Genomic DNA, 27186 nt, shown 5'->3' on the forward strand with positions numbered 1-27186 from the left:
CGCCCTGTAGAGTGCGCTGATTCAGATAGTACTATTTAATTAACTAAATATATTTATATAATTTAATACAGGGCTCGAAAAAATCTCGGGCGCCAGATCGCCATGGCGGCTAGAAATAGAAATCTTGCACCTAGTTTTCTTTGACGCTACTATTCCTTTTCTTTATCTTTCAATAGCTATGCCTTTACATTCTTGGATGGATTAAACTCAAATTTAACTTTGTTGAATTAGGAGCATTGCCGATTATATCGCTTTATTTCATTTTATATATGTCTGTATTTTTACTTTACAATTAGCAAAATTTTGTAGTTTTCAGATTAACAACGAAACGTGAGTCATCAAATAGCCCATTCAAATACAGGTTTGAAGCAACCTCGACTGACGAATTATTAGCACGTAAGTCGGAAGGAAAGACTCGTGTTCAGGTATTGAGTTACAGCCACGTGAAGAGAGGAGTAGAATTTCAGAATTGGATTCCGTTATTGTTCCCATTGTAGTTTCTATGGTAGTAGCTATAATTAGACACCAAAATGTGCAGGACCATATACACCATTGAATTTGCATTACTTGAGCCCCTCATTTTCAGAACTGGGGCCTGGGTGAAAAGAAAATTTCCTGAGCTCTGTTTTAATAGGTTATATTTCCTTTGTTTTTATTATGTATAACTGATACACACTGATGTTAATGATTTATTTTATTTTCAGCTTCTGCCATTAAGAGAAGGAGGATTGTTTTTTAATTATTGGAAAGACATCCCAGTTAAAGCACAGCTCTCAATTTACATCTATAATTACACCAATGTCGAAGCTTTCGAAGAAGGCAGAGAGAAACTAAGAGTTGATGAAGTGGGGCCGTACGTTTACAGGTAAATAGATTAAATAAATACATGGAGTGATACATTAACTGAAAATTAAAAAAAAAAAAAAATAGAAATAATCATATAATTTGTTGAAAACAACAGTGGCAGCCAGTGTCTTTATTCGTCATATTAGGAATAATGTCCCGACAAGGGCACCGATTTCTTTGTAAATTTGGGGGGGCCCATTCAGATGCAGAAGGCATATATATGAGGATTTAAAGACAAATTGCATTCAAATTATGCCAAATATTGTATATTTATAAATACAATACGGGGGAACACCTGATCTTTGGGGGGCCCGGGCCCCCTCGGTCCCCACGGGATCGGCGCCCTTATGTCCCGAGCCAAAACTACTTTTTAGGGTGGACAAATCTGGCCCGTTAACCGTAATTTTCCCATCACCGACTTACAGTTAAATTTATTAATTATAATTAATTATTTTGAGCGTATGATTTATATACTTAGTTCCATATTTCTGACTTTTACGTAATTAAACAGGGTTACGAACACTTTACATAGCGAGGACAAGATATATTCAAACTTTCGAGTGATGCTCTGGCTTTATAGTCGTGGAGTTCAATAAATAATGACAAGTCCTGTACGTGAATGGCGAACCAGAGATCGAACCCGAGGAAACACGGTCCCCATGGAAGCTAGTGATCGACCGCCAGCACAAGCGAAGGGTGAGCTCATTGAGAATAGTGAGAGCGAGTCCAATTGGGTTAATGAACGTGAGTTTCACCTAGGATAATGAACCCGACTTCGATCGAGTGAGAGTTTAAACTAGCGTGAACTTTATTGACATTAGTAAGCGCGAGTCTCATGAACAAGAGATCACGAAGCCACTGGACCCCCCTAGAAACTATTGTGCGGAATTACTGAAAAGAGCACGTTGTAAGAAAGCTAAAAGAAAAAATCAATCAATCAATGTTTCAATCTTAAATTCCTTGGTTCTTAAGCCAGCTAAACTATTTCCTGATTTAGCATTCATCAAATGATTTGGTTTACACAGTTTGAGTTTAATATTTTTCTTGAAGCAAAATCTTCAATCATATTTAAGAATTGTTATGCTTTTTCTAGCTTTACATATTGTTTGGGATTATTTGTGTGTTTAACAGTGTGTGTGCCTTTAGGTGGCAACTGTGTTCAAGTTGCTTAACGCTTTTCTATTGTTTGGTGTAGTGTGTGTGAGTGAGGCAGCAAGAACATGCAGTTTTGGTGGACCATATATCATGGTCGAACATCATACAATATAGCACAAGCAGTAAGCCATCGAATTACAATCATTTACAACTAAAGACCTTGTGAACATGTTTATTCTCGTGTATTATTTTTCTGTGCAAACTGAAGTTGTAATCATTAAATACAGTGAATTTATATTGGGTTGCATTCATGTGGTGTACGAATCAAGCCTTACAGTCCACTAGTATGAACATTGTTTTTAGCATTGTCATTGTAATTTAGTGAAAAAACAAATATATACATTCATATTGTACATTTGGTCCTCCGGGCCGGATGAGTGCGAAGATTTCTGAGAATTGTTCTGTGCTGTTGTGAAGAGAAATGTGTTTGGGTCGGCCTATATGTGGTGCTATCAAGTACGTTGGACAATAATCACGTATTTTGTGTAGGCGGACAGCTGTTGTACCAGGACGAGGATTCTAGAGTATATTTCATAGGTAAAAAAAAAGAAAAACATCATCTTTAGGTCAGTAGTTTTTTTTATTCTTCATATTTCTGCGTAGCATTTAATCATGAGTGAATCACACCAGGGTCTTTTAAGGCAAAGATCTGCATACAGAGGCCAGTTAACCAGAATAAACACTTTTGTTCAGAGCTTTGATCCAAATGAAGGCAATATAGAAGAAATACATGCACGCTTAAAACATCTAAATAACGTCTGGTCAAAGTTGCAGGAGGTGCAAGATACTATTGAAATTGATCAAATCGAACCCGAAGCGGAAGCAGTAAACGCTCGTGCAGAAATTGAAAATGTGTATTTTTCTTTAGAGGCTCAAATGCAAGCACTTGTTTTAAAGCATGGAAATAAAGAATCAGCTGTTAATAATAGCACTAGCAGTAGCGCACAAGTTAAATTACCGGTCATACAGTTGCCTGCATTTGACGGGAACTGTAAACATTGGTTATCATATAAGGACACTTTTATATCTCTTATTCACGAGAATAAAGACATTTCCACAACACAGAAGTTTCAGTACCTCCGAACTTCTCTTAAGGGCGAAGCGTTAAACCTAATTGAAAATTTACCAATTACCGAAACAAATTATTCAGTAGCATGGCAATTACTCGTTGACAGGTATTCAAATAAAAAGCTAATTGCTTCTTCTTACATTTACGAAATACTACAAATCAAGCCAGTGTATAAAGAAAATGTAAGTGAACTTCGCGCTTTTATAAATACAGCTACTAACAATATAAATGCGCTACAAGCACTTGAGCGAAACGTAAACCTCACAGACGCAATTTTGACCCAACACTTTGTATCAAAATTAGATGCAACTACTAGAAAGTCATGGGAGCTTCAGAATACGAATTCTAATTTTCCTGCTTTATCAGAATTCTTTTCGTTTCTCGAGAAACGTTGTCATGTGCTTGAGAACATGAGAACTAGTATTGATGGTGTGAAGCAGGGTAGTAGCGTACAAAACAAGCAAACAAAAAGTATTCAGTCATCAAAGACTTATTTATCAACATTTTCAAATGCATGTGAATTTTGTAATAGCCAGCATCTCTTATATTGTTGTTCGTCTTTCGTGAATGCGGGACACAGCCAAAAATTAGAGTGCATTCGTAAAAATAAATTATGCATGAATTGTTTGAAAAGTAATCATTTTTTGAAGAATTGTAAATCGAGAGGTTGTAAAAAGTGTTCCAAAAAGCACAACACATTATTGCATGTAGACGTAACAAAGGACAAATCAGTGCGGTTTCCAAGTGTAAGCAGTGCCGTGGTGCAAGAGCGTAGTAACAACTCAGATTCCAGTGAAAATTTAGGGCAAGTGTCATATTGTGCATTAAAGACTAGGCCTAACGCAAGAGTGTTGTTATCTACTGCAATAGTAAAAGTAAGGGATAACAAGGGAAATTTGGTTCCTTGTCGCGCACTGCTAGACAGTGCTAGTCAGACCAATTTCATAACAGAGAATTTGGTGCAACAATTGAACATCAAACGGTATAGACAGTATACTCCAATTCAAGGTATAAATCAATCAATATCTAATACAAAGTACTCTGTAGATATTTGTGTCCATTCATGTGTTAACACATTTTCATTGAATATAAGTTGTTCAGTTCTCCCTCACATTACAAGTAAACTACCGGAAGAAAGAATTAATTATGACGATAGGAACATTCCCAACGACACTGTTCTAGCAGATCCTACTTTTAATACGCCTGGAGACATAGATATTCTTTTAGGTGCGGAAGTATTCTACGTCATTATGAAGTCAGGACACAAAACACGGCCAGGTGATTTTCCAGTACTGCAGGAGACAGAATTGGGATGGATCGTGGCAGGACGCATTCCTCAAGAACGTGACCCCCATATTCCATTAACAACATGTTTTGTGAAGACAAACATTGATCTACAGCAACAACTTCATAAATTCTGGGAACTAGAAGAAATTACTGTTACACCTAGATCAAGCGAAGAGCTTGCATGTGAGCGACATTTCGTTCAGAATACAACAAGAGATCATACAGGGCGTTTCATTGTACGATTGCCTTTGCTTGAAGACCGTACAGTTTTAGGCGATTCTTATCAGCAGGCATTGGTTAGATTAAAGCAATTGGAAAGAAGATTCGATCAACACCCGGACTTTGAAGCTAAATATACGGAATTCATGCAAGAATATGAAGATCTTGGTCACATGGTAAGGATAAATGAGAGTAAAAAGGAGGACGTCAGCGTTGCATACTATTTGCCACATCATGCAGTTTTTAAGCCCACAAGCTCTACAACAAACCTCCGTGTAGTGTTTGATGCTTCAGCAAAAACTGACAGCGGAAAAAGCCTCAACGACATTCTCTTAGTTGGTCCTACAATACAGCAAGATTTGTTTTCTATCATTTTGCGCTTCAGAACTCATTCGGTAGTATTCACTGCAGATATCGCTAAGATGTATCGCATGGTAAATGTTCATCCAGAAGACACGCCATTACAACGTATATTGTGGAGAAGATCTGGAAATGATCCGATTCAAGTTTTTGAGTTGAAAACACTAACGTATGGTACGGTATGTGCTTCATTTGTGGCCACAAGATGCCTACAGCAATTAGCAGACAAAGAAGAACACAGTTACCCTGTAGCAGCAGAAATATTACGTCGAGATTTCTATATTGATGATGTTTGTAGTGGCATGAGCAACATACAGCAAGCTCTAGAGGTCCAGAAGCAATTGATAGAGTTACTGGGAAAGGGAGGTTTTATACTTAGGAAATGGAGTTTGAATGATCCAAGGTTATTGGAATCCATCTCACCAGAGCTTCGAGAAGTGCGTCCAGTTCCATGAGGGCCAAGGCGTCAAGGCATTAGGATTGTCATGGCATCCAGACAAGGATATCTTTCTCGTTGAAAGCAAGACGTCACCAATGAAGGTTCAAGAGTGCATTACTAAACGCCAGATTGCTTCCATCATTGCCACTATATTCGATCCATTAGGAATAATTTCACCAGTTGTCATTTCATACAAAATATTTTTGCAAGAATTGTGGTGGCAAAGGGTTCAATGGAACGACAATGTACCAATGGAATTAGCAAAGAAATGGACTCAATTGTACAAGCAATTTCCATTAATCAATCAGATTAAAATTGACAGATATGTACTCGTTGAAGGAAACATAGCGGAGATTCAGATCCATGGTTTTTCAGATGCTTCTCAAAGAGCATATGGAGCTTTTATTTATATGCGATCGATCAATCAACAGGGAGAAATATCAGTCAAGTTATTATGTGCTAGATCACGTGTGGCTCCAGTCAAGAAAATCACTCTCCCACGTCTGGAGTTATGCGCAGCAGTTGTTTTGGCAAAATTAGTTCACAAGATTTTACCAATTTTAAAATTGAACATAAGTAGCGTCCATTTATGGACCGACTCCCAAATCGTGTTGGCATGGCTAGCTTCTCCGTGTAATAAATGGAAACCTTTCGTGGCCAACAGAGTAGCTCAAATTCAAGACTTAACTGACGTTAGCTGTTGGAAACATGTAACTTCTTCAGACAACCCTGGAGACTTGATTTCAAGAGGAATAGATGCAGTTTCCATAAAGGACAATTCATTATGGTGGCACGGTCCACAATGGCTTTCTAGTTTAGAATCTAATTGGTCAGTGACAAGTAAGAATTCATTGCAACCAGATCAAGTTCCAGAGAGTAAGGGAACCATAACATTGACAGTCACTTTAGACAACTGGTGCAATGGAACCATAACAAGATTCTCAAAATTGTCAAGGTTAGTTAGGACAATAGCATATTGTAGACGTTTTGTTCATAACATCAGACACAAGCAAAACAAACTAACAGAAGGTCTTTCAGTACAAGAACTCCACACAGCGCTCCATGTTTGCATCAAATGGACACAAGAAATTGAATTTCACAGCGAATTACAGCATCTTCGTGATGGAAACATTGTTCCGTCAAGAAGTAAATTGAACAATTTACATCCATTTTTAGATAGTGAAGGCATGATCCGAGTTGGAGGAAGATTGGAGAATAGTCAACTTCCATTTGACGCCAAACATCAAATAGTTCTGCCTTCAAATCAACACTTAACAAAACTTATAGTTGAAGCAGAACACTTAAGATTACTTCATGCTGGACCCCAATTATTAATATCATCATTACGCCAGAAATATTGGATCATCAGGTGCAAACAGGTAGTAAAACAAGTGATCCATCATTGCTTCACATGTTTCAAGTTAAAGGCCAGTGGTTCAAAACAACTTATGGGACAGTTGCCAGCAGCTCGTGTGCAGCAAGCCAGACCATTCCTAAACGTAGGCGTGGACTACGCTGGAGCGTTTTACATGAAATCAGGAGCAGTTAGAAATAGATCTGTACGTAAGACATATGTTGCGTTATTTGTTTGTTTATCCATCAAGGCAATACATCTGGAATTGGTAACAGATCTTAGTGCGCAGTCATTCATAGCAGCTTTACGCAGATTCATAGGCAGACGAGGAAGATGTCTCAATATATACAGCGACAATGGCACAAATTTCGTTGGTACCGACAACGAATTGAAAGAATTGTATCAGCTGTTTTCATCAGATCCTTTTAGTTCTCAAGTTCATGATTTTAATCGACCGAAGGAATTCAGTGGCACTTCATACCACCAAATTTGCCGCATTTTGGAGGACTATGGGAAGCCGGTATAAAATCAATGAAATACCATCTAGTTTGTATTACAAAGGGTGCAGTGTTAACATATGTAGAGTTTGCAACATTACTCACACAGATTGAGGCCTGTCTCAACTCTCGACCACTTACAGTGCTATCAAGTGAGCCTAACGACATCAGTGTTCTCACCCCTGGACATTTTTTAATTGGAGAAGCACTTACAGCTTTACCAGAGCCTAACCTCACCGATCTACCACACAACCGCTTATCTCGTTGGCAGAAGATACAACAACTAAAACAACACATTTGGAAGAGATGGTCCCGAGATTATTTACATGGTCTTCAACAACGCTCTAAGACAACTTCACCGCAACACAATCTCAAGGTCGGAGATGTTGTTTTGCTGATTGAAGACAACATTCCTGCATTGCAGTGGAAATTGGGCATCATTGAAAAAGTGTTCCCAGGAAAGGATTTCTTGGTTCGTGTAGTGACGGTTCGTACTACAACTGGAACATATAAACATTCCATCAACAAACTAGTTGCATTACCATATAGCAAGGATTAGAATTGAGATTTGAATAATCTAAAAATAAGTACAGTTCTTCAAGTTTTGTGTTTGTTTCGTTTTTTATATGTATCATTTTGTTTTATTTGGTCAGACCTTAGCTGATCAACAGGGGGGAGTATGTTTGGGATTATTTGTGTGTTTAACAGTGTGTGTGCCTTTAGCTGGCAACAATGTTCAAGTTGCTTAAAGCTTTTCTATTGTTTGGTGAAGTGTGTGTGAGTGAGGCAGCAAGAACATGCAGTTTTGGTGGACCATATATCATGGTCGAACATCATACAATATAGCACAAGCAGTAAGCCATCGAATTACAATCATTTACAACTAAAGACCTTGTGAACATGTTTATTCTCGTGTATTATTTTTCTGTGCAAACTGAAGTTGTAATCATTAAATACAGTGAATTTATATTGGGTTGCATTCATGTGGTGTACGAATCAAGCCTTACAGTCCACTAGTATGAACATTGTTTTTAGCATTGTCATTGTAATTTAGTGAAAAAACAAATATATACATTCATATTGTACACATATATACACATATATGTTTTTTTTTCAGAAAAGGTAACTTTGCTTTTCTTCAGCTATCAACGAAACTTTGCTTCGGTTTGCGTTGATTCAGGTAGAGTTATCATGTAGGTGATTTACGGAGATTTTTTTTGCCACAGTATGAGTAAATGGCAAATCGTAAATTAGGTTTAGTGATGGATATGTCACTGAACCTTACATGAGTTTGTATCTCTGACGTGGAGGCAATTAGATACATGACCTACCAGACATGGTGATCCAGAAAAAATTGTGATCCACAGTGATCCCCTTTGACTCGGACAGATCCAGAGTGGTTCGGTTTGACCTGAATAGACACATGACCTACTAGACCTGGTGACCCAGACAGACTCGTTACCTAGAGTGACCTCATTTAGCCCTTATAGGCACATGACCCAGAGTGACTCGGTTTGAACAGGACAGACCCATGACCCAGAGTAACCCAGACAGAGCCATGACCATAAGACGACGAAACATCGTCATACACATGGGGAGTATGTGCTAGGCTTCTAATGTAATTGTAACAAATACAATTCTCTCCTCCTTCTCTATCTTTTCGTTAAAACTACAATTTTTTTCCCACTCGTTGTGCGCGTCTATGCCTATCAATGTGTTGCACTAAGAGATAACTGCAAGATTTATCAGAGTATAAATACGTAAAACTCTTAAAGAAAGTAAGCTCTTACGAAGGCTCATCAAAGTTTAATTAAAAGAACTTGTAAAACTAGTTTAAATAGAAAAGATACCGCTTAGCCCAAATACTATTTTGCTCAATCTTATTGTGTGGTCTATTTCAAAAACTACTGTATTATTATCTTTTTTAGTTTGAGAAGACGAATAAACATGAAATTATATCTGAAATATCCAAAATATGGCACCTAATTAAGAAATGTCATAAGGAATCAAACAAATGAATACTGAAGCTTTATTAGTGAACATCATTAATACTCAATGAAATTCTTCAGTAATGCTGCATAGCAGATATTATGTTGCTCCCGGTTCTGTCCCGGATTCTGGATTTATTTTGGCCTCTGAGTCTGTCTAAGTCACTGGATCTGTCTAGTTCTTCAGGTCTAGTTCTGAGTCGCTGGGTTTGTCCCGGTCACTGAGTCTCCCTGGGTCTCTGAGTCTGTCTAGATCTTCGGCTCTATCTGAGTCACCAGGCCTGTCCCCGTTACTGGGTCTGTTTGGGTCACTGTGTCTGTCTTGATCTTCGGGTCTCTGAGTTACTGGGTTTGTCCCGGTCGCTGGGTCTATCTGGATCTCTGAATATGTCTAGCTCACTGGGTTTATCTAGATCTTCGGGCCTATCTGATTCACCAGGTCTGTCCCGGTCACTGAGTCTATCTGGATCTTTGAGTTTGTCTGGATCACTGGGTTTGTCTAGAACTTCGTGTCTATCTAAGTAACCGGGTCTGTTCTGGTCACTGGGTGTGTCTGAGTCACTGACTCTGTTTAGGTCTTTGAGTCTATCTGAGTCACCGGATGTGTCTTGGTCAGTGGGTCGTCACTGGGTTTGCCCGAGTTACCAAGTCAGACCGAGCCTGAGGAACTAGTTTTTGGCCTGGATGGCCCGGACTAGACTAGAGCCCTATTTTTATGTGCTAAAAAACTGTAAAATATTTTTATGTGCTAAAAAGGGAAAATATTTGCTAAAAATTTTTAAAAAATTAAAAAATAACAAGTATAGGAAAACGCCCAACATAAGAAAAATAAATACTGGTACTCATCAATAGCTCCTATTCACGAGATGTTGAAATTCCATGGGCACTGCAGTGAATAAATAACATTTCTTCCAAATTGTCCATCGTAAAGCAATGCTTATCGTCATGAAATAATGTCTTACGTTGATAAAAGGAACATTCTACATCACACGATGTTAACCTCGCGTATTTGAAAAGGGGAATTTCCCGTATATTCACGCCATCAACTACACTTGTATTTTGACCTTCCAACATCTCAGATATTTCATATAGGGTTTTATTGCTAATGTTTTTTCTCAAACAAATCCTTGTTTTTTTTTCTTAGAACTTCAGATTTCGAAGCAGAAAGAACATTCAACTTTCTTTCAACGCAGTGTACTTCTTTAACCGAAGTACTCAATAAATCTTCCGTAGTTACTAGTTTCTTTATAGAGTGAATCAAGAAACCGAAATTGGGAGATCTGAAAACAAGTCACATTTCATACCACTATCACTTACTAAATTTTGAACAATTTCAATGGATGAATCATCGTCTGGGTTTAGTTTAGTTACTACAGATACAAATGCTTCAAAATTCTCCGTATAATATAGTACTACATTAAGCCATTTACTCCACCGAGTGATTACAGGTGTTGGAGGAAGTATAAGATCGGGATTCTTTTTCTTTGAAAAGTTCAATTCTAGTTGGTGATTTTACGAGAAAAAAAATCACATTTGATACTAACTTGTCCACTTTAGGATAAAGGATCAGATTTTTTTTTCACACAATCGATGTAGGGCGTGTACAACATACGTCACGTAAATTATATTAGGGTAGCATACAGAACGAGCTTCATCAGCTTTCCTCATATAAAAAGCACCATCAGTCAGAAAAAGCAAACTATTGTCATATTTCACACTATTTGGCCACCAAAAAAGTGCGCTAAGATTCATTGAACAGCCCTGCAATTTCTTTAGGAGCTAGCAAGAAATGTCGTTTGGAAATTATTTATCATTATTTAGTACGCCTACTATAACATTTTCCACTTTTCTAACACTAAAAGAACCACTAATTTCATCAATGCTCACCCATAGGATTTCGTTTTCACATACGGACCTGATGTGTGTTAATCTTTCTTCATAGCACTTAGATAGATAGTTTTGCCGAAGTGTTGACCCATCTGGAGGACTGAAGTTCGTATATTTGGTGGCTTCAAAATCCTTATCTTATATAGGGGTATGTCAGCAGAAACGAACGCTTTACATAAATCTAAATAGTACTGCGTATTTGTTGTGACGCTGGAAGATGGTACAATAGGTTCTCCGATGAGTGCTTGTCGCGATGAAACACGTGACGCAGCAGCAATATTTTAATACCTGGCAAGTGTTGCACTACCTGGGAACGTCGATCTGCACTTACACATTTCGAACAAGGTTTACAAAATAAGATTTTACCGTCGATGGTAAAAATGTTTTTAAATTCCAGTACGTTTACGCATACTGGATTTCACTTTGGGCATTGCTAACTCACAGATCCAAAAATACGAACTTCACCACTTTATGACAGTGACTTAATTAACAATACTCGCACAACTTGTTTCTGTATGTAAGGCACTGGTGTCAAATATCTAGACCTAAACACGATAATATTAAGAAGGAAAGAAACGTTTGGCACCAAAAAGTTTCTGGTACAAGAGTGAAAATTAGGGTGGGATTTTGAAGCCGGACTGGAAGCCCTAGCATCAGCAGGACTGACAAATTACGAGGTGGTGAGGCAATGATATCGCACTGTAACGAAACCCTTCTCCTTCATTAGTAATATAAAATATAATGCTGTGATTACGATTACCATCCCTTCACCTATGGTCACTCGTCCTTCCCTCAGTTTTAGCTTCAAAGTACAAAGCGTTTCTTCAGAAGCTCTTTGTTTGGTACAAGTTATCCCAGCGCTAACAAGCAGAAATTATGACGACCCTGTTTCTTTAGGTGAGAAATTGCTTGTAAATACAATAGATAAATTTATGTAGCCTATTCTTTTCCCAATATTAATATCTTTCGAGAGGGAGAAAAAAAGCGTTGTGAAATTTAAAATAAAATTATTAAAAATATGTATTTATTACAAAAATGTTCATAATAATCAATTACATATTTTTTTTCAGAAAATATGTATTTTTATTGGAAATAAAATTTGTAATTTATACTTGCAGACTCTTAATTAGGATAATAAATTTTGTTTTGGGCTTGTACGAGGGCGGGGTGAAAAGTTCTCGGCCTGACCCAGAGATGGCGCTCCAATCAGCAAAATTTTATTGTTCTTGCCTGGGGGCGCTTTTCAGTTGTTCGTATAACAAGTGTCAACTTGTTCTCTCAAGTAGTTTGTGTGCAGTAATTTTTGCAGTTAGACGTCTTGCGTGTTAGTTGTGAAAATGGACAAACTTTAATATAGTGAGATAATCAAATTTTTCCTTTTGGATGGATTAACCCCTACGGAAATTCATCCGAAGTTGACAAAAGTGTACGGGGACTCTGCTCCTTCCATGTTAACCTTAAAAATGTAGGCAGCTGAATTTAAACGTGGTCGCACATCCCTCGAAAATGATCCACGTGTAGGAAGGGTGAAAACCGCAACCACACCGGAAAGAATAGAAAAAGTGCATGACACCGTGTTGGATGACAGGCGAGTGAAGGTGAGTGAAATAGTCGAGAGTGTGGGGATATCGGAGAAACGGGTGGAAATATCTTGCACAAAGAACTAGGGACGCGAAACCTCTGCGCAAGATGGGTGCCGCATTTGCTGACTGCCGACCAAAAGCAAATGCGAAAACGATTTTCGCAGTAATCTTTGGACCGATTCAAAAGGGATCCGACCGATTTTGTGCGGCGATTTGTGACAATGGATGAGACATGGGTTCACTACTACACGCCAGAATGAAACAGCAGTCCAGGCAGTGGATGGAAGCCGGTGGTGCAGGTCCGAAGAAAGCGAAGACGATCGTATCGGCCGGAAAAGTCATGGCCATTGTGTTTTGGGATGCGAAAGGGATCCTGTTAATTGATTACCTTGCAAAAGGGAAAACAATTACAGGCGAATATTACTCCAACCTTCTTAACCAGCTGGATGCAAAAATTCGCGAGAAGGGGCCTGGTTTGAAGAAGAAGATAATCATATCGCGCTTCATATCGAATGAAGAAGTCGAGAGGGTGGTGGATGACCATTTTCACAACCTTCCAGACACACATCCGGGAAGGGATACCGATGTTAGAGAAACGCTGGACCAAGTGTATTGAAGTTAAGGGAGATTATGTCAAAAAAATAAAATAATTTTTGAACTGAAATTAGCAGTCTTTCATTCTCAGGCCGAGAACTTTTCACTCCGTTCTTACGTGTTTGAAAAAAAAAAATATGTTTTTACATACAAATCCGGGTCTTAGTCCTGACGCAAGTGACTTGGTCCATTTCATTACTGAGTACACATAGCAATTATAAGGATAACAATTATTTTGGGTTCAATGATCAGCTTATGAATAAGATAAGTTACAAAGTAATATTTATGAATTTTTAGTTTACCTTAGGTGTACCCTGCGTACGGAGTTACACTACACCATCACTATAAATTTTATTTTTCTCCTTGATTTTCTACTATTCTTAAAGTCGGAGTCAGGAAAGAAAAGAAAGAAAATTGTATTGGAATATTCCTAAGTATAATAACCAATAACAATTATTTTTTTTTCCTTTTTAGTGAAACCCTTCAGAAAGTTAACCTTCAATTTCATGAGGATGACACCGTTAGTTTCCAGGAGAAAAGATTTCTGGAATTTTTGCCCGAAAAGTCCTCAAGTAACCTGGATGACATTCTAGTATTACCCAATTTACTACTATTGGTAAGTTGTGTTATAATACCTGTATTATACGACATACCAGTGGCGCTGTGACTGCCTATTTAGGCCCGTTTCCAGGGGGGTCTACGGTGGCCGGCCACCCTTAAATTTTTGCAGCCCCCCCAAAATTTTCACGGTAGGCTTGCAATTGAACTATAATATGGTTGGATGGGGCCCACCTAACTTCAGCCACCCCCTACATTTTTGGGCTGGTTACCGTCCTGTGCCTATTTTATGTTTATTGACAATTTGCAATAGTTTATATAGATTTAAGTACAGTATTTTTGCAATTTCAATCACGGAACAATAAGATGTTTTTTCTGAAAATAGTTTCGTAATGAAAATTTTAACTTGAAAATGACACAAATGTAAATGATACCGGGAATCGAACCTGGGTCTCCCATGCCAAAGAATTAACACTGAAGTAGCAAATTTCTGTAGAGGTTAGAAGTAGTGGTGGGCACAAAAGCCGGTTTTTTCGGTTTCCGGTTTTCAGAGAAACCGAAACCGGTTCTTCGCCGAAACCGTTTTCGGTTTTCTCCAAAGCGGTTAGGTTTTCACCGAAACAGGTTATCGGTTTCCTTCAAAATTGGTTTCAGTTTTTCAAAAACTGGTTCTATTTCTAACCATATTAGTGCTTCCTTGTTCTCCGGAAACCGATTCCGTTTCCACAGAAATAGTTTTGTGTTTTCCAAAACAGTTTTCACCGAAACCAGTTTCAGTGAAAACCAAACCATTTTTTTGAGAAAACCGAAACCGGTTCTGGAGAAACCGAAATGTCGGTTTTTCGGATTTAGGTTTTTCTACAAACCGGTTTTCGGTTTGTAGGAAAACCTGTTTTGCTCATCCCTAGTTAAAAGTAAAAAGAAATATTATATTAAAACGAGCGTCTCTGGCATGTAGAAATTAAGAGGGGACGAGTAGAAAAAAACAATGCTTCTAGATCCAACTAAATTTATTAAAGTAGTTAGGTAAGTAAGGAGTTATTTGAATTTAGGGCGATCGGGATCTGGTTTCTACCTATACAATTAATCATAATTTATTTCCATCATTGTTTGATCACTTGATCACTTACTTCCATAGTTTGATTACTTAGAAATTTCTGATAACTATGTTCCTGAGGAAACTTCCTTTTAATGTAGGAGTTATCTTATTAATAGCAGTGTTTTATTTCTGGCGGTACGCAAAGGTATTGCGTATCGGCACCTTTATAATTATGACGGAATATTTCCTCTTCTGTCTAGAATGGGGTTGACGGGATACTTCGAAAATACCAAATAGTAAATAAGTATATAGTTTTATTGAAACTAGAGTTTTTATTATTTTCCTTTTCCTTTTTTAATTTCTAGAGAAAGAGTTGCAAATCTTTGTTCCTTCTTGAAGTCAGTTAATTGTATTCAGGGACTAGAAATATTTAGGACCTTCTGTCATTCTCTTGCTGGTACGTCCTCGCGCCTCCCTTTTTCATTCCTTTTTCGCACGGTAATATAAATCATAAAGGCTTGAATCGACCAGACTTTTTTTTCTGAAAACACTGACCTCCCACAACGAAATAATCCCAACAAATTTGTCTGTGGCTGAAGTTCGACTAAACTGAAAGCCAGTACAAAAATTCTGTTGGGAATCCACTTTTGTATTTTCTCCATCGAACAACCTTTCCTTAGTTCCTATTTTAATATATCCAATTAATTGTTTTTATTCATTATTCGGAAGAGGATTAAGTGAAAACATCTACTAGATTTTTCGCATAATTTATCCATTAATTCAGTAGAAGTTTGTAGAACATTTTGGTAGCATGATCAGTATTCTGAAGAACATTATGTGAACAATGTATTGTATGAGTGTTGTTATTGAAATTCAGCATTTATGGAACTGCTGATGCCTTTCGAAATAAACAATAGCAGTTTACTGTCGACTGTTTACAGAAAGAGAAAAAAAGCAAATTACAAATCACCAAGAAATATTGATTATAAGTGTGTTGATTTTGTTATAAAATTAAGATGTAAGAACCAGGCGTTTTTAAAGCATCTTTATATATATTTACGTAAGAGTTTCCAGATACAAGACTGCAGTGACATGCTATTGGGTATTATTATTTTTATTATTGTTAATAACAATAATAATATCCTGAAAGGTATGCAACTTTTCAACCATTACGAACCTGAGGTCTAGAGTATCAGCACCTTTATTTTTAGAAATATAACTCTGATTAATACTATAATTAATTTTATTTCTCTTTACCTTACGTCACTCAGAGTACAATTTCCTCGTCACTCAGAGCAAAATGTCCTAATATATTTTTAATTATTTCACACTATAGGGCTACTTTTTCACGCTATTTCCCAATTAGCCTCATTGGTTGATCTTTCAATCAGCAAAGTTTTTCAGCTAATCTGAAACGCACAAATTTCGGAAGTCAAGTTCGATAATATTATCGTCTTCTTTTTTTTTTTCAATCAATGTTTTCTCTTTCGTACAACACAACACTCAATATCTTATTTCTTTTTTTAAACTCTTCATTCAGTGACTCATGTAGTTGTTTCTCGTGATTATCATCACAATCATCTTAAACACATTTCACATTTTTCACTTCACTTTCTATTTTTCGTTTACATTTCACATCTTTGTTAATAATTCTAATTTTTTAATAACCATATATTCTACTACTAACTACAAATTCAATAACCACTACCATCGTTTTCATCTTTTTCATCTTTATTTAAATATCAAATTATTTTCACAGCTTCTTGTATTTTTCTGACAACCTCATTTATTATTTTTTTAATTCAGACTCCGCCACAATAGCAACATCATCTGTGAAGTAAATATCCTAAGTCTTCTAATGCCTATCAAATCAACTTGTTCCCTAATCACTCTTCTTCGCTATTCTTCTACATATTAAAAATTTTTTCCATAAGTAGAAACTTTGCTTTGTATATACTTAAACACAAACAAACTATTTGCTGAGCCAAACAATATATTCACATAAAAAAACTACATACTAGTTTTAGTTTTTTTATGTGAATATATTGTTTTGCTCAGCAAATAGTTTGTTTGTGTTTAAATATTAAATAATTTCTTGTATTCCAAATATTATGTTTTTTTAATGTGTAAGTTTCTTCCAAGTGTACTCTTTCATTTGATTCCAAACATCTTTCATTTCATCAGTCTTGGGAAGTAACGTAACGCAAGTAACGCGTTACTTTTTTTAGTAACGTTTCCTAGTAACGCGTTACATTTTTCTCAAAGTAACTGTAATGGTAACGCGTTACAAATTTTTAAGTAAGGTACCTAGTTTGCGTTACTTCTTTTGCGTTACATTTCGAATAAGTAATTATATTATATGTATACATATTTCTTCGGAAACAAATGTTTCTTTCTTGTAAGTAAATTTCTCAGAATGGTGAAATGGAGCATGAACTATGTCAGTGACCGACATACAAAGAAACAGATAAGATCTTAGTGCCACCCTGGGTGGAGTTACGGGGGCATGGGGGGCATTACCCCCTCCAACTTTTTGACAAAAAATAAACATCCTTCAATTCTCATTTGTGTTTACCATGCCCCCAACAGACAAATGGGCTGCACCCCTAGAAGAAAATTCCTAACTCCGACCATGAGTGCCACTTGCTGTTTTTGTAAGATGAGTACAACCTCAGGATAATCACGTGTACTGATTGCAAGCACCTGTAAGATTTTGTCATAGATTTTGACAACTCCAAATCAATATATTCAGTGAGTAAACTACAAGTGCAATGGTGGTCTATTTTACTTTGATTGGTGTTGTTTCTATAAAGATCTAGAACGAAAATAATTTACAGTTCGAACATTTGAAAGAATACTTTTTTCTTAAAAGCTGCTTGATTGTTATTACCTACGATTACAACTAGCATGTTCGAAAAAGTGTATGTGTGTCACCTTACGAAAAGACAAGCAAGCTGCTAGTTCGCTACTGCCAGGACAATGAATGAAAGCTGTCACTGATTATTGGCAACGAAAAATTCAGTTGTTAGTGCAGCATTTTTTTATATATATAAACTAAACATGTAAACTTGTACTCGGCGTTCCCCCTCACTTTTATCCCTGGTTTGAAATGAAGCGAGAAATATTTATCAACAGCTAGGGTGCCATAATTAACAATATACAGTAAAGGGTTAACATGAATAAACCGTATTCTGATGAGCAGGCCTATCTTATTACTAGAAAATAGTTTGTATAATAATAATAATAATAATAATAATAATAATAATAATAATAATAATAATAATAATAATAATAATAATAATAATAATAATACCGTAATAATAATATGGAAAATTGAATTAATTACATTTTTTTTTTACATATTCAAAGTTTCAGACCTAAAAGTAACGCGTTAGTAACGCGTTACTTTCGAAGTCGGGTAACAGTTACTTTTTGAGGCAAGTAGTGCGTTACTAACATTTTAAGGGAAAGTAAAGTAACTTGTAACGCGTTACATTTTTACAAGTAACTTACCCAACGTTGCATTTCATCTAATTCAAGACGTTAGTTGCCTTTTCTAAATCTGTGAATACTACTTATAATTCCTTCTCTTTGTTTGAAAAGCTTTCACCTATTTATTGGATGGAAGCTTTTTGCTTCTTTATGCTATGTTTCGTTCCAAATCTAAACTGTCCCACTTCCTTACTTCTTTGTTCATATAATCTCATATATAAGCTGAATTTGTGCTGCGTCTGATGTGAAACTAGGAAATTGGTGAATTTTTTTTTTTAGATAACTTACTATATATTCGAACGAAACCCGAATCACAAACCGTGTGTCTGTAGAGGGCAAGCTAATCTTAGTTGAAGGTCCCAGCACACCGGTCACCTTAAACGACAGGCTGATCATACTTAATATAGAGGGTATGCTGCTAGGAGTATGAAGGTTGTTAAAGAACAAGACGAGTGTTGTTGTGTGATTGGGTGGTCTTATTTTTCAACTTCCAAGTTTCTTAATAGTCTCGCTCTCTAAAATAGTTCCATATCAGTCCAAAGTAACCCATAAGAAAAATTAGCTCAATTAAATAATATATATTACACAGTGCTCCAAACGACCTCAAATTTTGAATGCACTTTCAGTACACAAGGTGAGGCATAAAAATGTAAAGATGCGAGACGTAATTATAACAGAATGTCCAGTGATCATCAGCGAATGGGTCCACCATAGCCGTTCAGAGTGATTGTGACACAACGAAGTATAGGCGGGATTACACCTTGAGTGTTCTTTGATTTGATAAACCACGAGTCTAAGATATGTTGGCAAAGATCTTCAACTGTAGATGAAGGTCTCTCGCGTGCGGAGTATTGCGCTATCATGGACTCAATATGTTCAAGTAGTGAGAGTCAAGTGACTTCGCTGGTCGAGATTGGAGTGGATTATCTTGTCTGCCCAAGTAGTGTAGGATGTGTGAAATACATACCCCACCCAAAACATTGCTGCTGTACTGACATACTGATATGGCAACTATTGTGCTGCAAACAGAAGTGGGATTGATGGAAAATGAAGAGGTTGCACTATTGAATCTGCTACACATAACTCGGAAACATCCCAGCTACAAATGCCTACGGTAGGTAGCAAAAGACGAATTGCATCACTGGTCATGGCAGAAGAAAGTTTCAATTCTTTATATGAGGTCGAACCGTACGTGCAGTACTTGCCGCTGTGCAATAATTTCGAATTCTTGTGTGAGTGAACGTGATGTATCTCTGCTATCCGAAATAGGCATACCCTCTCGTTCGGTGGGTGATAGTGCCGTTCAATATTTGACGTCAATGTAACTCTACTTCCTCGAGCCACTGATTGCAACAGAACACTAATTACTCGGAAAGGATTTGGTAACGGTACTTTTGATATTCCTTAATTCTCCTGCGATCAAAGGCATAAACAGTGGGCCAGGAATATTTCACCTGTTCTGCAACACACAACTATGAAACTACGTCCTTTTATCTTCCTTAGGTTACTGTTAACCGGAGCGCACGTGATGTGTAGTGAAGCAAAAAAGCCAATCAATTCATTTTTCAATCATGCTCTATACATGTTGCTAATGTTTGGCCAATTCGAATATTCTCCTTCCTGACGTGGAAATTTTGTAGATCGGGATATTTATTTATTTTTCAATATGGCCCTGAATAAATTTGGCTAAAACATGAAAACTTGCTGAGTCTCAAACTTATCGAACCTATTCCACTCAAATCTGCCGGAACTCTATTCACGGAGAGCAATAACTTGGTAAACAGCGATTTCTTGCTTGATGTGTAGTCAGCAAGTACGACAATATCGCTCTTATTTTTAGCTTTCTATACCGAAATTCGCCACCTTTTTAACTGAAGAAGTTCTACTATTGCGTCTCTGAGAATTCCAAGCTCTCCAGACAATTGCATCAAAAGTAAATACGATAACCATAAGTTCACACGGAAACACATTTGCAAGTTTATTTTAGTCGCTGGAGGGAGAAGCATTTGAAATATTTCTTCATAGTGCTGACAAACTTGACAAATGTATATGCTAGGGCTATATGTACTAGATGTTCGAAAGAAACAGAGATAAACTTTGGAAAATGATTTCTCATAAAGAAAAATAATATAGACTATCGTGGGTATGCAAACGCATCATTTAAAAGCTATTGTCATACTCTAACTAGATAAAGCCCAGGAGGCCAGGACCGTGTAGAAACTGCTGACCTCCCTAGAATACTGTTACACCACAGGTAAGGTTCTTTCAGTTCTCATAAGTAAAAATCCGTAATCTCCCCAGTAAAATATCCTAGTTATCCTAATTTGCCGCTAATCATTCGTCAAAACTGTACAAGGAAGTCCATAAATCTCGAACGAAACTGAAGGATGAGTAAAATGATTAATACTTCCTGATTTTCATCTTTCTTTGGTAGAAGGCTTCATGAATTTCCTATACTTCATGCCTCTTCAGAATATATATAAAATATATTAAATCTCTTTTGAACGTTTTGCGTGGTGTATCGTCCAATAATAACGTAAGAAGGGTTTGTTTTAATGAATTCTTTGAATCAAAACCGGGAGGTTTATATCGGTGAGGTATCGAAGAACTTAATGAACGATGGTAGAAAATCGTAAACAACAACGAAACGTATATTATTGTTTAATTTGGTGTAATTTGCTTCTTTAAAATAAATTAAGAGAAAAAAGAAAAATGTTCATGAATTATTTCTCAGCCCAAATTAAGAATGAAACAGAAGTCTTTTTTTTTTTAATCTTACTCTTTTTCTTCTTGCAGGCAGCAGCAGATAAAGTCCGAGACACCTATTTCCCTGTCAAATTAGGATTTTCAACATTCATGAGAACGTTTAATTTGAAACCTTTTATCCAGTTGACAGCCAGGGAATTCATTACGGGTTATGACGATAAAATATTTGACCTTGTGAAAGCTATACTTCCAAAAGGCAGTAAAGTTCCAGTGACCAAGTTTGGTTTAATAACAAGGGTAATTATAAAATATTATTCATTAATCATTACTTATATACTATTAATCATTACACGAGAAAAAGTACGGGGGCTGTCCAGAAAGGAACAGACATTTTGAAATAATAATAATAACAATAAAACAGAATGAACAAACCAAATTTTATTATATAGGCCTACATTTGAGCAGTACACTCTTCAGCCATTTTTCTATGTAATCGCCATGCAAATTCAGACACTTATCATATCGTGGCACAAGCTTTTCAATACCGTCGCTGTAGAAATCAGTCGCCCGCGATTGCAACCATTGGCTTACAGCAGCATGCAGTTCGGCATCAGTATCAAAGCGTTGTGTAGCGAGCCATATCTTCATTGTTGGGAAGAGGTGGTAGTCGCTCGGCGCCAAATCCAGGTTATATGGTGGGTAATCGAACACCTCCCGTCCTAAACCATCCAAGAGCTCTCGGGTACGTTTGCCCGTGTGTGGACGTGCGTTGTCGTGAAAGACCAACAGCTTCGCGCTAAGTTTTCTCCAGTGCTTGTTTTGAACCGTGTGTCTGAACTTTCTCAGTGTTTCAAAATACCTCTTAATCACAGAACGTACCTCGCAAGAGGCGAAATTTTCTATTGCTGCGCACATTTAGCATGTCACGAAAAGCACAATGAGATCTCATAGTCTTCAAGCCACCACAGCTGGATGTGTACTAAGTGCGGCAAGATGGCGACACTAGCCCCACCCACTGCCGGGATAGGCCAAAACGTCTGGTACTTTCTGCACAGCCTCGTGCATTCGTTCGAAAAATTTATCGACTCCTTCCTTCTGTGCTAAGCCAGTTAATTTGTTGAAAAATTTAGGTAAGTACGGTATATACAATAGATTAGAAATCATATATGATTTCATAGTGCTATTACTGCGTTGTAAACAAATTAATATATTGACTAAAATACTGTATAATGTCATTTAGATTGTTTGTCAATACTCCCAAGATTTATAACATTTTCCAACACCTATATTCACTTGTTTTTAAAACTGGCGATGAGACGACATAATATCTATTACTGCTGTACAAATCGAGTTTTCATGCACTGAGAAAAAAATGTAGGTGGAGTACTTAAAAAGATAGGTTACATGAGTAATTCCTGTAGTTTTTGGACTTAACGTACAGCTGACGTATAACTGAAAACGCATGTTTTATAATACTTTCTGTATAAGTGTTCCATCTATACGTACTTTCTGTATGAAACAATGTAGGCGGTCAAGATCTCACATACAAATGGACGTATATAACATATAGCTGACGAAGGTAACATAAGTATATGCATGTGATACACGGAAAACTGTTAGATGTCACACATCCTGCAACGGCATGATGTAACATCTAAGGGCAGTGCCTATATAGCATACGGATAACGTAAGCTACGTACTCATTTCTATAGTAAGCAAGAGGATACCGTATATTTGAACAATATACCGCTGTCCGGAGAACGGATTTTTCTCTGTGTGATAGTGTTTGATGAACACCGCTGGACAACAACATCGAATTCCTTGCTGTAAGATTCACCACGCTGTTGTCTATGATTTTCCAAAAACTATTGATTCCATACTCACATCACTGTTGTTGCATTCTGTCCAACACAAGTAAGCAACACATATTCCCCAGTCACGAATCACGATAGGCCACATTTTGTCAGCACATGAAAGACAATCCTTTGGTACTGTTGTAACGAATTTCACATATAATTTGGGGGTACTAGAATACTCTTTTAAGTACTAATCGAGTTTCTGTTGAGTGGTTATAAGAGAATTATGGAACATGGATACTTGAATAAGAGTCCATATTAGTTCTTCATATTAAATCTTTGAACCGTTTGTGAAAGTTCCGATAATGTTCATGCCACGGCTTTTTAAAAATATTGTGTTTCGCATTTTCCACGATTTGTAAGTCTGGAAGGAAGGGTTCTCAAATTCATATTTATTAGAATGTTTTTCTTTCATTTAGTATAAGGAATCGTCTCTTAATTAATATCATGGAGATCATAAACACAAGTTTAGATATAGTGAGAACACTACACTTAATAAAAATTAAAAATGAGAGGGATTTTCATTAAATTGGAGGAGCATATCCAAGACCCTGCATATAAACAATATCGGGTGCTGTATTGAGGGTTGAGCACGGCTCGTCTAGAGTCGGTAGCAAGAGTACCGATTGAGTTAGGCTTCTGAAACTTTATTATTATTATTATTATTATTATTATTATTATTATTATTATTATTATTATTATTATTATTATTATTATTATTATTATTATTATTATTATTATTATTATTGAGGTTTAGAGTAATTTTCAGTACGAACTCTATATGAGACAAGGACCTATAGTTTAAGGTGAAGTTCGTAACACTGAAATGAGTTCAATGCTTTTCCACCAGACTCGAACCCAATACTACGTTCAGAAAACGGGCGCGCTAGTCACTAGACTAGCGGGAAGGGTTCTTAGGCTTTGTTATGAGCCTACTGACTACAGGAAAGATTTTACTTCTAACAGAGTCGAGCTTAAAAGAGTTTCATCTATTTTCTGTTGAATTGTACTTAAAAAAACACGAAGTAAAAAAATGAACGTTAAAAATAAGTAAAAATTTGTAACCTTTACTAAATTTCTTATGGAAAAAGTTTTTTTAAAAAAATGAACTGTTTCGTCACTAACTCATTATTTGAATAAAGGTTGAAAATAAAAAGGAAAAGTGTGAAAAATTGGTTATTAAAATTTTAAAGTAAAATTAGATAGTTTACATATATTATGTTCAATATTTTTGATATTGCCAATTACAAATAAAATTTACATTACACTGTACATTATACATAACATAATACAATTTAATTTTCTGTTTCTTTTTCAGCTTAATACAACGTATCCTGATGTGATGACAGTATTTAGGGGTATAAAGGACTTTTCCTCATTAGGGAAAATTAGCAAAATAAATAATCAGACCCTAATGAGTAAATGGAATGATGAAGAATGTGCTCGAGTCAATGGCTATGATCAGAGTTTGTATCCAAATCAACTGACACCATCTTCACAGTTTGAAGTGTATAAGTCAGAAGTGTGTCGTCTTATTGACTTCAAGTATATGAAAGAAGTTTATTCTCAAGGTATGCCAGCTCTTCAGTTCACATTCAAGGATTTGGTATCTTACACACTCGAAGATAATGATACTCAGGTGCTGTGTCGTTGTCCTAATCAACAATCATCATGCCCAATGAAAGGGTTAGCAGATGTTGGACCTTGTTACTGGGGTAAGTTAATCACCAAAATATATCACAAAAAAAGAAGTATGCATTTCCTAAAGAAGCTTTATCTAGCTTCCTCCTGAAACTACCTGTAAATAATGACGTTTGTTCTGATGTTAATTCATATTTAAAACACTTTTCAATGTTACAATTTCTCTCTGCAACAGTCACAAGTTTCAGGGGGAAAAAACTGTGGTGTCTACAACGATCTTATTTCCTTCCATTTGAATTCATTTCTTGAGGTTCACTAGTATTTGTACTTTTTCTGATTCTTTCATCTGGTATTCTTTTACACTTTTCCCGTCTACCTTCAATTGTATTATTCAGTCTACAGTTGTATTTTCCACAGTGGCGAAGCGTAATCCCACAAGTAGGGTAGGCCTGATAAAGCCCGATAAACTAATATTCTTATTTAGCTCCACTACAAATATTTTGGAGTGAATTCATATTTTCTTCTGTCTAGGATTTGCAGGAGGATGAGAGGAATTTCTTCCTCACTTGCTGTTTTCATTTCCTGCATATTTGAAAATGGGGGGGGGAGAAAAAGAAAGTACATTCTTACAGTTAACTGTCAAATTTCTCGGATAAGCGTTTGTTACTTGCATCTTTAACTTTGAAGTAAGTACAATACTACATTTAATTTATGCATTACGTAATAATAACTTTAATAGAAATGTCAATGATCGAAGGAACTTCATTTGAATCAATGCAATATATTTAATACTCTATTCTATGCAGTGGCATATTAAAGGGGTGGCTTCAGCGCTTAAGCACTCACCAAAATTTTATCGTAATTTTTTATTTTATATATATTGCAAAATGTTCACATTTCCGGAAATAAAGTTAGCAAAACCCCTCGAAACAAAATTGTAAATACACCACTGATTCTATGAAATGAAAAACTGAACGAAAATTACAGATATTATTATTTTATCCTGTACGGTAGTGTTTGGTAAATTTATACATATGTTTAATGCATCAGACTTACATTTTACAAGCTATTATGGACCAAGGCCCCACGTAGGGAAAAAAATACAGCTACTCTGAATAACTCCTGAGAGTATATACCTAAACAGGTTATCACTAATATAAATACTTAATTCAATACATAAACTTCTTACTTAATGTTAAAGAAATTATTTAATAACGTATTAACTTTGAATGATGCATTTAACGCTAAAACTAAACTCCCAGAGGCGAACCTTCGCACCTTCTCAACAATGCGTGCAATCCCCAGCGATATAATAATAGCTTCGCTCCCTGAGCAGCATAGTCCGTAACCCTGTCTAGCGTGCTGGTGAGGCTCAGACGGAAGGGTCTCCAAGTGTTTCCAACCTAGTATTTTTTACCGAAAAAATCGAAATTTTGAAGTATTGACTTGATTTTATAAGAAATCAAAGATAAAGAAAAGATACGCGTAGGCCCGGCCTCAGAGCCTCATAGTACGCTTCGCCACTGATTTTCCAGTCAGATATCCTGCATGTTATCAGGTACAAATGTAAAATAACATCAAAACAACTATTTCTCTACGTAGATCTGTTCCTGTTGAAATAAGAGTCTAAAATACTGCGTAGCAGCATCCGGTCCCTCCCATATCTAAATTTCAAGAAGTCTGTAACGACTTGACAGATGATGACGATTTAATTACATAAAATATACAATTTTGGGTGCATAAATACGCAAAGTGGATGCATATTTATTTCTCAGTGTTAAGTGTTGTACTCAACATTATTATATGTGTTACCTTTAGGTTCAAAAATTTAATAACATCCACATTTTGTATTTACAAATCAGTCTGTGAACTATAATATATGATCACTTTGTTGAATTAGGTACGTATACTCATAAAGGCATCTCTGCACCACTGCAATATGATCAACTTGTTGAATTAGGTACGTATACTCATAAAGGCACCCCTGTACCACTGCAATACTCCTGTATCAAACATTTCTTTTAAATCGGCAAGTATTTATGTGCAGAGGTGTACAGACGTCTTTTGAGAACTGTTCCCCTTTGGAGCCTTCATGTAAAGTAATGGCAATAAAAACAATAATAAATTATCTTTTCACTATTTTTTACCCAAGTCAAATTCAATTACATCTCCTAGATTTTTGACTAGTACAGTTGAAGTTATTTACGACACACTTATAAACCCCTTCAAAAAATGAAATGAAATAAAGAAATATGATAATGAATGAAATTGCATGATAAGATGGTTGTAGGTCATTTACAACCTGTGTGGCTGGCGAGAACAGGGAGCATAAGCTAATGAAAAGACGCTCTCTTCACGGATAGACCACGTAGAATTTTCTCTCCAAAGCCCGATTTTAGATATTATAAACAACACTCTCCTTTATTTCCATAACAAAATTCAGCTTTGTACTATTTTTTCTGAGTTGACCCTAAATGTTAATATCCATGACTCCACTATTAAGGTTTATTTTTACCCCATATTCTTGAAAAGTCTTCTTAAGTTTTCTCTTAAAGTCTGTCCTTTCTTTTCTTTTCTTGAGGAATTTTAATCATTGATTCATGTAGTTATAAGCGC

The 27186-nt window shown here is 36.4% G+C and overlaps 1 protein-coding gene across 1 annotated transcript in view; it reads left to right on the forward strand.

Annotated features, from left to right (window-relative positions):
- LOC145661529 (scavenger receptor class B member 1-like) overlaps window positions 1-27186 on the forward strand; it is a 90477-nt gene that overhangs the window by 45869 nt on the left and 17422 nt on the right. Inside the window, exons 3-6 of the mRNA XM_081726848.1 lie at window positions 705-865; window positions 13753-13894; window positions 21164-21370; window positions 24248-24644. Coding sequence (XP_081582974.1) covers window positions 705-865; window positions 13753-13894; window positions 21164-21370; window positions 24248-24644 — 907 coding nt within the window. The remainder of the gene's footprint in view (window positions 1-704; window positions 866-13752; window positions 13895-21163; window positions 21371-24247; window positions 24645-27186) is intronic.

This window comes from Thermobia domestica, chromosome 10 (genome assembly GCF_964235325.1).
Source record: "Thermobia domestica chromosome 10, izTheDome1.hap1.1, whole genome shotgun sequence".
In the NCBI taxonomy this organism is placed as follows: domain Eukaryota; kingdom Metazoa; phylum Arthropoda; class Insecta; order Zygentoma; family Lepismatidae; genus Thermobia; species Thermobia domestica.